The following is a 15,774-nucleotide window of genomic DNA, read 5'->3' on the forward strand; positions in this document are numbered from 1 at the left end:
ATTTTGAAACTGATTCCAAGATTACTCGTGACGCTTTTCATTCTACTCGAGACGACGTTTCTGAATTTGGGTGCATTATTTCTTCTTGTTGATCTTTATTCAGCTCTTCTTTTACAAACTCTAGGATGGAGTTTGCTAGGCGACAAGCAAATGCGGTTGCTCATGTGCTTGCAGAAGAAGCCATGTTTCTAGTTTATCCCATTGTTTATTTTAACATACCCGATATGTTATAAGCATATTTCATTAAGAAAAATACCATCATAGTCAAGATGTACTCCTCTCATCTTTTATGTAGCAAGTATTAGTCACGATTTACCCCTCTCAACTTTTATATATTAGTATAAAAATAGCATTTACCGATTATTTGTTACTTTGAATAAGTCCACTTGTTTAAATTTCGCATAAATATGTTTTTGTTCTCTCAAAAAACAAAAATTCATTTGGTGCCCTATTTTTTTTTTTATTAAAATAAATACAATGTAGTCCATTAGTTTATTCTTGATTTCATATTTATCTTTTAATGCACACACACGTGACATACTATATGGAAACTGTCCTAATTGTTTGACAAAGGACATGACATTGTTGAAATTTACGTTCCTGGTGTAGTAAAAATCTCTGAATATCATATAGAAATATTGATAATAAACATAATTATCTATATATACGCTTGTGTGACATTACAAAAAAAACATGGTGACATATCTTGATTCTTTATTTGTCTTTTAGGGGGACATATCTTGCTTGGTGGAGTTTAACATGGGAAAGGTTAATCCTTTCCCACCATGGGTCAATTGAGTTTTTACCATTTGATCAAAAGAAGACCATAATATTATCATGTTCCCTCAACACTATATTTTTTCACAGTTTCTTCTTTCCCAACCATCATCCCTCCTTCACGTTTTTACCATATACATCCTCACACCATCATTCCACTACCACCAACTCCACTCCTCTCACAGTAACATAACCCAGAAAATCAATTGAAGATAGATAAAAAATCAAGGTAACTCAGAATATAAATTCAAATAAATATTGAAGATTCAAAAAAATTAATTGTGATTTATTAATATGTTTATTCATTGAAATCTTGGCATGATATTGACATAAAATTTCATGCCGTTAACTAACAACACCATTTAATTTAGTTTTAAGAAATTTGCAAAATCAATTTTCGATCAACTTGCTTTTTTTTTCTGTTGAGGAAACAACATTTCAGCTTGTCAGATCTAGAACAACACTTGTATAATAGATTCGGATCTTTGAGTGAAATGTAGTTGTTATAAGCTTTATGACTTGATATTTGAGTTCGATGATGATTATGTTTACCTTCATTTTTTGGTTTTCAATTAGAAGCCATTGGTAAGTGAGTGACTAAGTGTTATTGTGATAATGAGGTTGGTGGTGGATTGAGTTGCTGCAATGGTGGGTGAGAGAGAGGAGAGAGAATGGTTGGGGAAGATGATGTGAAAAAAATATAATGCTGAGAGAGCACAATAATATTATGGTCTTCTTTTGATCAAATGGTAAAAACCCATTTGACCCATGGTGGGAAAAGATTAAACTTTCCCATGTTAAACTCCACCATCTTGCTTGTTGATTGTTGTTTGTTCTAGCTTTGACTAACTTGTAAATGTGAATAGGAGCAAATTCAAGATACACAAATCGGTGTTTGTGTTGACTAAAATTTTCGAGTACATATATATCATATACTAACTACATATTGCATCTTGCTTCAGTGACAATGCCAACAATCTTATCTCCAAATGTGTCTTCTTTTTGCAAATTCCAAATGTAGGACATTTGGATTGGATTTACTTGATCCTTGATATTTTGTTTTCCTCTAGTTTAAAACTTTATCTCCCACGAGTTCAGATTTAACTTCCTTATATCATTTCTGGATTACTAATACCATATGGGATCTCATTTTCAGCCTTTATTTACTCTAAAAATTTACGAAATAAAAAATTGTATTTTTTTTATTTTGCAATTGGTTTAGTAACACATACTCGAGTGAGACTCCACATAACTGAGATTCCATATAAAATGTCATCTCAACCAAATCCACTCTTTACTAGTGAGACTCTGAAAAATTATGAAATAAAAAACTGTATTCAAAAGTGAGAGAAAATTACTGCATATTGCAATTTGCAGATGTTGCTCTTTGCAATTTTACTCGAGTGTTGAATGAATCCAAATCCAGTAAAAACAATTACACATTTTGAAGCTAAAATTGGCTTGATCTCAATATGGATGTGCTTTTCATGTATATATAATAACCAGTGAAAAGTCTCAAACGACCAACCGAAAGCAATGCTATTTCGAATTTGATTTAATCTAAACTAAAGTTGTGACATAAATGAGGGGGAAACAACTGTACTGCACAAAACTGTACTGAGCTCACTTCCATTTGAGGGACTGCCTAATGCCTGTATAAATGAGTCCTAAAGACCTGCCAATCAAGCTAACCAAAAAGAATGAGATAGCTTCACTTGCTTTATTAATAACTGTTCTAACAATCGGCATGGTGATGTCAGACAGCTCAAGAAGAAGGCTGAAGTAATACCTCCTGCAATACATTAGCACAACAGCAATTAGATATATCGAGGGAAAAACTCTTCTAAAGTTGATTTGCCTTTAAAGTGAGCAAGTAAAGGTGCATGGAGATCTAATGCTTAAACCACTATAATAAAAGTGAATAATTTTTTTGTTGCTGAAAAATAGTTCTTCCACTAAAATGTACGCCATTTGAAATGCAAAATAAGTTAATCCAACCACACATTGTATTGTATATCATCTGACCACGCTCATTTAGTCCCTACTCCCTGCTTTTAAAAAATTAGACCCTTAATTTACCCACAACATTCAATGTAGTTCCTGCAATTAACTACCATCCAACTCAGGCAGTTTAACATGTTTTTGGGTTGCTTGAAAATTTGATTTTGAATTACCTTGATCTTGGAAAACTGACTTGAAAAGTTAGTTTGAATTGGAGATCTTTTTACATGTTTATATGTTTCAAAATAAAAAAATCAGTATAAATTTTCAAGATGTATTTATTAATCCTAACGAAATTTGCCTGAGAGAAAATAAAGGCAATTTTGATTTATAGCAGCTAAATATCTTTAACAAAATCAAGTTTACCTCCTCCAAACTCACTTTGAAACCCCATTTTTCCAAGCATATGCTATAAATGTTTGTGTTGCACTTGCAGTAAACATGTCAAATTTATACTACAACGACTTGCACTTCCAACTGTCGGAACTCGGAAGCTAATATATAAGTTAATTTCATTTATTATAGCAATTAAAATTCTAATTTGGAACCAACAGTTGCCAGCAGGGACTTACCGGCCTAAACCTAACATCAAATATTAGTAAAGCATATTTTCATAGAAGATTGCATCAAGAACAGGATGGAAAAGTAAGGAACTCAGTAGAACAAATAGACAAGCAATGACCAAATGAACAAAACATAAAATGCAGGGACCATACTTAATTATGCCTAAATAGATAGGGCAAAGAGAACATACCATCCTGTAAGGGCTTTTAATTCCTTTGTCCGTTTTATGGGCATTGAGAAATGGTTTATCGCAATACAATATAACTCATGTGACATGGTTTTTGAACGTTGCTGGGTAAGATTCTTCCACCAACTTTGTTTGTCAGTCTGACTGCTGTCCGGTAAATCAATGGGTTGGCTCTCAAGTGTACACAAGTCAAAGCGATCCTCATACATTGACACAACTGTGTCCATGTTGTGGTACAACCACTGGTTCAAAGCCACCTGAAACGAAAGTATAGATGAAAGTCTCGGCAAAATTTTATCCAAATTTTAAACAGTGGAAAAAAATTTAACAATGTACATCTGATTAAGTGTTTATAAAAAAAATAATAATAATACTTTGCATTTGACCGTCTCCATTCCTGGGGTGCCAAAATAGAACCCAAAATACTCTCAATTTACTTGACACAGAATTTAAAGACAACGTTGGAATAATTAAGATATTCTATTTCTCCTTTATTGTAACTGGAAACTGATTATGTACAGTTTTTGTTCTCTTGTATCTCATTAATTACAATACCTTCACTAGCCTATAAGAAAGTTGGTGCCGGAGCTCCCCATCTTGGAAGACTCTGCGTCTGCTCCAAAAACACTTGCCACTTTCATTGCAGAAAAACCCCAATTACCTTTTTGTGGAGAAAGAAACTTAGCGGACTTCGCTGTGAAACAGCGGACCCTTTTTCACTTCCTTCATTGCAGCTATTGGCACCTTAAGGGTGCCCTTAGCAATGCAGAACATTGTGGGTCGCATCGCCTTCCACCATCAATTTGATCAGAGACCCACCAAACGAAGCACATCCTTAACACCGATCAACCCCAGCGGGGCTAAATAAAGATAGTACTTCCACGTGTTGCCATATAGGACTCATGCACTAAGAAAGCCCTAACTCCTCAAGACAAAGTTTCTATTCCGTGCAACCCTCCAAGAAAGATTTTGAATTTTCACCAAGTCTGAAGAAAAACCAGCTTCCCTCAGTCTCTCTGTCCCAATCTCATTGTGTTGTTGCATGGCTAAAACTACCTTGGTGGGTGAAACTACCTATAGTTGACCCAGTTGGTTCATACCACTCTTGAAGGGCATAAGAAACTCAACCACGTCAAAGGACTGCTTCAGCCAAAAAGTGTTCATTTCTTGTTATTGGACAAGTTTAGAGTCTATTCCTTAATGGTGTCTCGAATATGGCTTCGTCATAGGTGTCTCGGGCATCTTTTACTCAGTATTCTTGAGCCTTTGTTTCCTCATTTGTTCACAAAAGAATTAACTGAGTATTTCCATTGTGATGTTTTTCAATTAGCAAAACACCGTCCTGTTTTTCCCAGTAAAGATAAAGGTATTGAGCCCTTTGATCTTATTCATTCGTCTGTTGAATGGAGGTCTGACTCTAATTCAAATATATGGTGCCAAGTGGTTTCTTGCCTTTATTCATAATTCTACTAGTATCACATGACTTTTTCTCAAAAAACATGAAATATGGTTTCAATTCGTAAAATCTATTGAAAGGCTATGTTCTAATAAAGGCAAAGTGTATGTAGATCAAAATAGGCAAAGTGTATGTAGATCAAAATCTTTCCAAATATCTCGAAGAAAATGGTGTTAGTCAAGAACTAAAGTGTGTTAATTCCCCACAACAAAATGGGATTTCAGAGCTCTTATCTTCCAAATATTTGTTCCAAAATTCTGATCCTATTTCCTGTGACCCACCAATTACCCTATAAAAGCAAAATGTAAACGTGCCCAATTATTCTAAATCTCAATTGTGTCAACTAAACAGCTTCCATGTGGCACCAATATTTTATTACAGCCATTAATTAGTTGGAATCCCTAAGGCTTTGTTTGCGAGTTGGGTTTTGGAGGGGAAGGGAGGGGAAGGAAAGGCTTATGTAGAGGTAAACCCTTGTTTGCGAGTTTTAAAAAACAAGGGAAAGGTTTTGGGGGGTTTAGAAGAGCTTCATTTGTTTAATTTTAAAGTTCCCCCAAATTGGGGGGTTTTGGGGGGTTAAGCATACAAATTGACAATTTTGCCCTCATAATAATTCAAATTGACAATTTTAGATATAACCTAATTATTACGATCTCTTATCAAAACAACTTTTTCTAAACAGCTTATTTATCAAAAACAGCTTATTACAACATCTTTTCAAAAAACAACTTATTTATGCAAATTAGCTTTTAACGACTTCGTTTTCAAAATCAGCTTATTCAAAACAGCTTATTCATCAAAAACAGCTTATTACGACCTCTTTTTCAAAAACAACTTATTGAAAACAGCTTATTCATCCAAAACAGCTTATTACAATCTCTTTTTCAAAAACAACTTATTCAAAACAGCTTATTTATCCGAAATAGCTTATTACGAACTCTTTTCAAAAAACAGCTTATTCAAAACAGCTTATTCATCCAAAACAGCTTATTACAATCTCTTTTTCAAAAACAACTTATTCAAAACAGCTTATTAAACATATAACCTAATTATTACGATCTCTTATCAAAACAACTTTTTCTAAACAGCTTATTTATCAAAAACAGCTTATTACAACATCTTTTCAAAAAACAACTTATTTATGCAAATTAGCTTTTAACGACTTCGTTTTCAAAATCAGCTTATTCAAAACAGCTTATTCATCAAAAACAGCTTATTACGACCTCTTTTTCAAAAACAACTTATTGAAAACAGCTTATTCATCCAAAACAGCTTATTACAATCTCTTTTTCAAAAACAACTTATTCAAAACAGCTTATTTATCCGAAATAGCTTATTACGAACTCTTTTCAAAAAACAGCTTATTCAAAACAGCTTATTTATGCAAAACAACTTATTACCACGTCTTTTTCAAAAACAGCTTATTCAAAACAACTTATTTATCCAAAACAGCTTATTACGACCTCTTTTCAAAAAACAGCTTATTCAAAACAGCTTATTTATGCGAAACAGCTTATTACCACGTCTTTTTCAAAAACAGCTTATTCAAAACAACTTATTTATCCAAAACAGCTTATTACAACCTCTTTTCAAAAAACAGCTTATTCAAAACAGCTTATTTATGCAAATCAGCTTTTAACGACCTCTTTTTCAAAATCAGCTTATTCAAAACAGCTTATTCATCAAAAACAGCTTATTACGACCTCTATTTCAAAAACAACTTATTGAAAACAGCTTATTCATCCAAAACAGCTTATTACAATCTCTTTTTCAAAAACAACTTATTCAAAACAGCTTATTACGACCTCTTTTCAAAAAACAGCTTATTCAAAACAGCTTATTTATGCAAAACAGCTTATTACCACGTCTTTTTCAAAAACAGCTTATTCAAAACAACTTATTTAACCAAAACAGCTTATTACAACCTCTTTTCAAAAAACAGATTATTCAAAACAGCTTATTTATGCAAATCAGCTTTTAATGACCTCTTTTTCAAAATCAGCTTATTCAAAACAGCTTATTCATCAAAAACAGCTTATTACGACCTTTTTTTCAAAAACAACTTATTGAAAACAGCTTATTCATCCAAAACAGCTTATAACAATCTCTTTTTCAAAAACAACTTATTCAAAACAGCTTAATACGATCTATTTTTCAAAAACAACTTATTCAAAACAACTTATTTATGCAAATTAGCTTAATACGATCTCTTTTCAAAAAACAGCTTATTCAAAACCGCTTATTTATGCAAACCAACTTTTAACGACCGCTTTTTCAAAATTAGCTTGTTCAAAACAACTTATTCATCTAAAACAGCTTATGACGACCTTTTTTTCAAAAACAGCTTATAAAAACAGCTTATTCATCCAAAACAGCTTATTACAATCTCTCTTTTAAAAACAGCTTATTCAAAACAACTTATTTATGCAAAGCAGCTTATTGGATGAATAAGCTGTTTTCAATAAACTGTTTTTGAAAAAGAGGTCGTACTAAGCTGTTTTGTATAAATAAGCTGTTTTGACTAAGTTGTTTTTGAAAAAAGAGATCGTATTAAGCTGTTTTGTATAAATAAGCTGTTTTGAATAAGTTTTTTTGAAAAAGAGATTGTAATAAGATGTTTTGGATGAATAATCTGTTTTCAATAAGCTGTTTTTGAAAAAGTGGTCGTAATAAGCTGTTTTGGATGAATAAGCTGTTTTGAATAAGCTGATTTTGAAAAAGACGTGGTAATAAGCTGTTTTGTATAAATAAGTTGTTTTGAATAAATTGTTTTTGAAAAAGAGATCGTAATAAACTGTTTTGGATAAATAAGCTGTTTTGAATAAGCTGTTTTTTGAAAAGAGGTTGTAATAAACTGTTTTGGATAAATAAGTTGTTTTGAATAAGCTGTTTTGAATAAGCTGTTTATGATAAAGACGTGGTAATAAGCTGTTTTGCATAAATAAGTTGTTTTGATTAAGATTTTTTTTGAAAAGAGGTTGTAATAAGTTGTTTTGTATAAATAAGTTGTTTTGAATAAATTGTTTTTGAAAAAGAGATCGTAATAAGCTGTTTTGGATAAATAAGTTGTTTTGAATAAGATGTTTTTTGAAAAGAGATTGTAATAAGCTGTTTTGGATAAATAAGTTGTTTTGAATAATTTGTTTTTGAAAAAGAGGTCGTAATAAGTTGTTTTGCATAAATAAGTTGTTTTGAATAAGTTGTTTTTTGAAAAGAGATTGTAATAAGTTGTTTTGGACAAATAAGTTGTTTTGAATAAGTTGTTTTTTGAAAAAGATATCATAATAAGTTGTTTTGTATAAATAAGTTGTTTTGAATAAGCTGTTTTTTAAAAAAGAGATCGTAATAAGCTTTTTTTTTTTTTTATAAATAAGCTGTTTTTTAAAAATAGATCGTAATAATTTACTTTTTATGAGATAAGTTGCTTTGAATAAATTTCAAGATAAATTACAAAGTATAAACACAATGTAATGTTTTTAAGAGAAAAAATGGTAAAATAGTAAAATTATAACATAAGCCCTCCATTTCCTTTCCTTGTTGGTTTTTTAACTCCCAAACAAGGGGAAGGTTTTCCCTCCTTTCTCCCTTCCCTCCCTTTCCTTCCCTTCCCCTCCTAAGCATTTCCTTTCCTTCCCCTCAAAACTCGCAAACAAAGCCTAAATCAATACAAGTAGCATCAATGGACGAAAATTGGGTTTGAGACGGGAATAAGAGATAAATGTATTGGAAAGAAATAAGACCTGGGAGAATGTTGATAAGTTGAAATACAAGATAATCATTGGTTGCGAGTGGATATATAGAGTGAAATATCGATTTGATGGTACCTGAATCAATTATAAGGCAAAGGCCAATTGCAAAGAAATATACCCAGACAATCAGCCGTATGTGTTCGACAATGAGGAGGCATTTGCCTCATTTGCAAACATAAATGCTGTCAAAATTATTTTATCCTTGGCGTCTCACTTTTGGTGGGAGTAAACAATTACATGTTAAAAATGCATTATTGCATAGAAACCTCGAGGATGTGCATGGAGATTCCAACAGGATAGGACTCAACTAATGGAGGGAACAAGGTATGCTGATTGAGGATGGCCTTTTATGGGCTTAAATAATGGATTTTTTAAAATTAGATGTTAAGAATGGATTTTTTAGAGTTAATAATTATATTTTGTAGAGAAGAATGTCACTTTGAAGAACCGCCATAGAAATGTTCACTAAAAAGAATCACATTCAGTTCTCACAGCTCCAAGACAGAGTAAAAAAGACCAAATATGTGTAAACAACATAATCAAGATCCATAAGCATGAAATTTGTACCTCATTACGTAATTTTTGGAGTTCTCTGGTGGATAAAGCACAGAATGACACCTCCAAGCTATTTGTTTTACTTGACACATCACTATCAACAGAAATAAACTCCAGATAGAGGCTTGCAACCCCATCTGCCAGAGCTATAACTAAATCTTCTAAAATGGAAACACCATGGGTAGCAAATATACGGGAATCATAACAGCAATCATCCCTGACAAAATAATGATGACTGGTGAGTGTCCAAAATCAAAAGACTATATTGAAAAATGAATTTATAAGTTATAGTAGATCAAAAGAAAAATATGAGATGGCATTTTGACTCAAATGTAGACAGATATTATTAATCCAAGACATGTTTGCCTTTGTAAGCTAGGCAACAATGTGACTGTAAACCTATGCTTTCAGAAACTATGGAGCGGTTCATATATGGGATATTCCTGCTAATAAATAGCACTCTTCCTTATTTTTTGGCCAACAAAACATATTTTCAGTACAAGGAAAGATAACTAAAGTCTTCTTTTTATTTTGGTTATGTTTCCAACGAGAAAAATGGAAAAGTTTAAGACATATCCCTCATGACAAAAGGAATGGTTTGCTTGTCAGAAAACTAACCTACAAGTTTTGCGCCCACTAGTAACTCAACAAAACGAGCTACTGTTTTACTTTTGTTTAAAAGCATTCAGCCGTAGACCAAATACCCGAGAAAAGATGCGTAGAATTTAAAGATAATGAAAAAATATCTAAATACCAAAGGACAGTCAGTATGAATGTTACACAAGTATTCTCACATTGTTTGAAGTATTCATGCTTAGTTACATAACAACGTTACATTAAATGGAACCAGAAAAAATAAAAATAAAAAGTGTATAAGTGAAAAAAAGTACCTGACCAAACCAAAAGTAAGATACCAAAGTAATTCTGAATACAGATCTTTCTTGCCAGACCTTGTAATGTTCTGTACAATAACATTATCCCCTTTCACTTTTTCAAGCATCATAGAAACAAATTCCTAAGAACAATGTCAAAGAACTAAAATCAGATAATTTAATAAAACATGTGGATTATTGGATATGTACTCAATAGTTTTTCTTTTCAATTTTATTTATCAATGGCAGTCAAGAATTCTAATGAGCCTACACTACTCAAAGGCACTGCAATCCATGAAAAAACACAAAGTTTTGCTACATTGTTTGCTTTGCTGCTAAATGAGAGAGCCTGTTGGCTCCTATTTAGGCACCTTTGCTTATTTGGAACTTAGCTCCTCCAAAGTCAAGATGCTCCTTAAGATTTTACAGAGAAAAGTACAAATTTATAATATGTTGTCTCATAATATATCAATTTTAGAATGTTCTTTTGTCTCAAATTCTTAGTCACTTTATAACATCGAGAAAGCAATAGTTTATTTTTTCACTGATACCCTTATTTATTGATATCTCCACCTACAAGACTATAATTAATGCTTCATATCAATCCAAGTATCTAACAACTACAATAAAGCATTTCAGTCAAGAGAACATATTTTATCGTCGCAGTTAGTACAATAAATGATTTTCTTAATGTGTGTATTAACTTAAATGACAATATGAGACAAGGGGATAGGGAGTATTTGTTTGGAAAGTCAAGAAACTGAAATCATATTAACATTTATTATATAACTACATTTAAGTTATCTCATATCCAGTAGATTTTGCAATCAATGTTATAACTTTAGAAATCAACCCCTCACAAATGAATGGCAAGGGACTGTTTATAATAGACCTATAATGAGTTTGACCTTCTACTGGATCACATCACAGCAGGAGCTTTATAAGGTAGCCCATTTCTAGTAAAATTCCATAATAATTTTTTTTTTAAGAAGTCCATAATTTTTTCTTTAAAGTGAATTCGTCACTTTTGAGAACCCAAACAAGCTAACTTGATACATCTCATGGAATTTTCTTGAAAACCTGAAATCAGAGTATTATGAAAATGGAATCTATCTTATGATTTAATAACTTGAAATTTACAAGTTTTATATACATGAGATATCATCCCATATGCATACCCTGGTTCTTAGAAATTTATTGTACACAAATCTATCCAACCTAGATCAGTAATTTACTCAAATGTACCTAATGGTACTAGTAGAAAGGCCAAACATTTATTGATACATGTACTTTCTAAATTTACCTGGTGAGTGTTGCCTTTTACAAGGAAAAACTCCTTTTCCAGCCATGTAGCACAGATTGAATGACATGATCTTTGAATAACTTCAGAAAAAACTTTGACTGGATCATCCATACCAACAGAACTCGAAACGCTTGACATATTATTAACCTGAAAAAAACTTAACAATTAAATACAGTACAGAATGATTGTAAAAATAGCTTACACCAACTTAATCACATTGGCAATGGCATACATTTTTTAGTTTGGAAATGAATTATGAAAAAGGCAATGAAATGTACAGAGAATCAAGTAGTTAAATTCAAGAAAATATATTAATTTCAAAGTATAGTAGTTAAATTCAAAATTGCTGATCCATTGATATTCTAGAAGGAAGAAACTAAAACAGTAAATAAGTGTCTAGGATATTACAAAAAGAAAGTAAGATTTGTTTTGAATAAATTTTGTAAAGAGACATATATCCCACTTCAGACTATCACAATCTTAAGTTTTCGCTCAAGATATGATATCTAAGACATAACAAACCAGAAGTCATTTGAAACATTTATTGCATTCCAAGTTACAACTTGTCAAAATTCCAAATCATACCAAAATAACATAACATGTGCAGATGACAAACAATGAAAAAAAAAACAACAATCCCTACCTCTTCCTCAACTTGCAGAAAAGCAGCCCAAAGTAACCTTAACTTTGGACCCTCGGCAACAGCTTTTAAACTCAAGGGTCTTTTTGCAGATTGAAGGATGATGTCCCCCGCATAAGCCTCTTTCTCTAATGCATTTAGAGAATTCAAAAGTTTTTCTCTCACCACATCTAATACATAATTTGACTCAACTTGATCCTTTTGCTGCACCGCACTGCAAAAGAGACAAAAGTTATCAAGCAATTAGAGACGTAACCATCATATGTCAAAAATAAAAACAATTCAACCATTTGACTTTCTTACCCTTACCTACCAGAAATGTCTGAGCTGTCACGTAATGCATTTTTTACAGAATTGTTCTTTTGATCACGGGTATAAGATTTGTCAACAGGAATTACTCCAGCCATATAAGTGAGCAATATACTTCCCATCAAAAGAAACTGATTAACAACTGGCACCAAATTAGATGCTGTTCCACCATCAGAGTCAACCAAAGCTCCTATGCCAATGCAATTTAAAGGGAATGCCCGAAGACGGTGAGTAATTTTTAAATCTGCAGCCCCAAATACACTCGGCTTGAATTTTTTCTGTGTAAGGAAGTGAAAAAATTCACATTCATTTCTGAAATACTTTCTGCAGCAAAAGGAAAATATAGAAAGGTCAGAGTCAGACAACCAAATTCATGATACCAGGCAATAGAAGCAACAAAGATTCCACTGGTTGTACAGAAACAGGAAAGCCATACTTACTACCTATCAAAACTATGTATTGAGAAAACAGGGTGAAGTAGCAGAATAATCAATATTGACTATACTCTTAAAATCCCAGTAATAGCAATAAACAGTTCGTTGTTGATTGTGGATCGCGGAAAATAGCGGATTGTTCAAATTCCACTATGCAACTGTGTTATAATGCCATTATATCCGCTATTTCACAATATTTTGTACTAAATATTATCACAGGACAGTAGTGGTTTGTTCAAATTCCATTATGCAATAGTGCTATAGCACCGCTATGACAGCTATTTAACAACACAAACATGAAATCTTGGTTAACTAAAAGTACTAAAATACTATAATATGCAATACAAGTATGCTAATAGTAATAAGTAAGCAGATTCCAATTTTCAGCCTTCGCTTTTAAATAGCCAAGACTTACCAAGTTAACAACAACATATAATGGTTTATTTATTTATCAACCAGTTAAACACTTTGCATCTTCCACTCTCAATCTTTTTTTCTCTTCATTTATGTTGCTTTATTAACTGATCAATGATAAATAAATCCATGATATATACAGTGTTGAATTCGAAGATCTTGTATCCAACATTCTAAATAATTTATACAGTCGTAATTTAATAACTAATAATCAGTGTTGTTAAATAGCAGCGCTGTCCTCATTGGCGGAGCTACACTAACCCCAGGGGATTCACATGAACCCCCTCACCTTTGTAAATTTACCCCAATAATTGAACTTTTGTTTGATATGAATCCCCTCATATTTAAGTTTTGCACCAACTCAACTCACACTGCAAAGTCAAGCACAATCCAAAGCCTTGTAGGACTGCTAAGCCACGTGCCCAGAGATTCAAGGTGGCATGAAGTTGTAATTGTAGTTTAAAATGTTTTCAAAAAGGGGCATATATTAATGGATCATCGAACCAATTGTGTGAATCTATTGAAAACACCTAACCACTAAACTAGAAGCATGAGCATGCCATTTGTTGGTACAAAATAACACACAAGTTAGTGAACTATAAACCATTTTTTATGTCAAACTGACAAATTATAATTTGTAAGTTGTTTGAAAAACCATGAAAGATATGAAATTTTATGTATCTATTTAAAATGATAGTTTTTTGATTGAATAAAAAAAAATGGGGGATAAATAAAACTATGTATCTTCTATATATAATTCATATATCAGTTATACATTATAATAATTTTTACAAATGGGGGATGAATGTATAAATCATTGTCTTGTGATTTATATTGAGAGAGATTTGTATGATATTAAACATGAGGTTATTATTCAACGATTTCTGAACATGAAACCGCATTTATGACAATTGAAGAGTATGAATGTAATTTTTTTAATACAATGTAAATGGAGTAATGTAATTTTCTTAAATGTATATAATTTTTATTTTATAAATTAAAGTTCAAAAGTTTGAACCACCTAACCCAGGGTCCTGGCAACGCCACTGGCTGTCCTCGTGAACTTAGCTTAGTTGGTAGGGACAATGCATACTATATGCAAGGTCTGGGGTTCAAACCCCGGCCACCACCAAAAAAAATAAAAAATAGCAGCGCTATAATGCTACTCCATAATATTGTAAAATTAACAGCGCTATAGTGCTGTTGTGTAGCGGAATTTGAACAAATGTTATTTTCCGCGGTCTGCAATTTGCAATATTGCTAAAAACATACACATTTACTTATAATTTTAATATCTTATCATACATTAACATACAGTGTTACGATGAAATATCAAATATTTTTCAAACGAGAACTTTCATTTCAACTACTAGATTAGTTAATTTCAACATCTGAATTGAAGGCAAATGTATGTTAAGTTTGACATCAGATATCACTATAGCACTAACACTTCTGATGGAAGGTGTGTCCAATTTATAACACTAAAGGTAAATGACCACGTTCAATTAATTCATTTTGTAAAAATCTACCGGTCCTGATGTGTCAGTGTCACGCTCTGAAGCACGGACACTCCTTGGATTAGGTGTGTCTTGGTGTCGGACATGTATCGTGTCTGATACCGACACGACACTGACACTTGTAAATTTGTAATTACACTGAATTATGTGATTTTTTCAAATTATTAGTTGTGTCGGCGTGTCAATGTCCGTGCCATGTCCGGTGTCCGTATCCGTGCTTCATAGGTGTCATGTCTAGTGTTTGTGTCGGTGTCATGTCTAGTGTCTGTTTCAGTGTCATGTCTAGTGTCTGTGTCAGTGCTTCATAGCAGATATCAATGTAATCTAATAATAAAACAAAATTGACTAATCAATGATGATGCTGAAACCTTGGAGCAGTCTTGAAATTCGTAGTCTGATGTAGGAAGGGTGAATGTGTAAAAGGCCTTTTGTGCTGCATATGCAGCTTAACACAGAATGGGGAAGTTACACATTCCGCCATTGATAAAAACTTGTGCAACTACATGCGTATTTCACCGCCTGCAACACAATTCAAAATGTATGAACGCGAGATCCGAAAAACTAACATAAAATAATATAAAGAGAATGAGAAATTAAATGCGAAAAAATGAAAGAATAATTTGAAGAGAAAAAGGATGAGAAATTAGGGTTGATACCTGTGGAGAAATGGAGTGAGTGAGAGAGTGAAGTTGGCGGGGAAAGCAAGAGGAGTGATGTGATGAGGATGAGGATTGGATTGGAATTGTGCGTACCTGCTTCGTTTCTTCAAAATCCACTTTCTTAAGTCTTAACGGGTCAATTTGGCCTTTTTAATTCATGTGGAAGATGTGACTAACTCATTTTATTGTTACTGCATTTTTTCATTGTTAATCTTCGGATTTTGAAAATTGTTGTATGCACGTATAAGAAGGCTCAAACACATATATAAAAGACCGTAATATCATTTGGTAGTTAACTGCCGCCGGTTTCAATTTCCTTGGCAGTTAACTGCCAAAG

General features: G+C 32.5%; 1 protein-coding gene across 1 annotated transcript; it reads right to left on the minus strand.

The window, feature by feature from the left end:
* Window positions 1-2,121: 2,121 nt before the first annotated feature.
* Window positions 2,122-15,532, minus strand: LOC146907275 (phosphoglycolate phosphatase). Its single transcript, XM_085722888.1, has 9 exons — window positions 15,435-15,532; window positions 15,147-15,297; window positions 12,414-12,737; window positions 12,108-12,318; window positions 11,465-11,611; window positions 10,180-10,304; window positions 9,302-9,506; window positions 3,533-3,786; window positions 2,122-2,569 (listed from the first exon to the last, which is right to left on the minus strand). The coding sequence occupies exons 2-9, from the start codon at window positions 15,257-15,259 to the stop codon at window positions 2,401-2,403; spliced, it is 1,548 nt and encodes a 515-aa protein (XP_085579014.1). The 5' UTR covers window positions 15,260-15,297; window positions 15,435-15,532; the 3' UTR covers window positions 2,122-2,400.
* Between the last annotated feature and the right edge of the window lie 242 nt (window positions 15,533-15,774).

The sequence above is a fragment of the Medicago sativa genome, chromosome 7 (assembly GCF_051527215.1).
Source record: "Medicago sativa cultivar Bolivia chromosome 7, Bolivia_mono, whole genome shotgun sequence".
Taxonomy (NCBI): Eukaryota; Viridiplantae; Streptophyta; class Magnoliopsida; order Fabales; family Fabaceae; genus Medicago; species Medicago sativa.

What these genes read in the sequence shown, in the direction of transcription:
- LOC146907275 (XM_085722888.1), bottom strand. Translation starts at nt 15,259, where the DNA reads ATGGCGGAATGTGTAACTTCCCCATTCTGTGTTAAGCTGCATATGCAG. An exon ending in TCCAAAAATTACGTAATGAG is followed by an intron (nt 3,787 to 9,301) that starts GTACAAATTTCA and finishes CTTTCGTTTCAG; the next exon opens with GTGGCTTTGAACCAGTGGTT. An exon ending in TTAAAAGCCCTTACAGGATG is followed by an intron (nt 2,570 to 3,532) that starts GTATGTTCTCTT and finishes AATGTATTGCAG; the next exon opens with GAGGTATTACTTCAGCCTTC.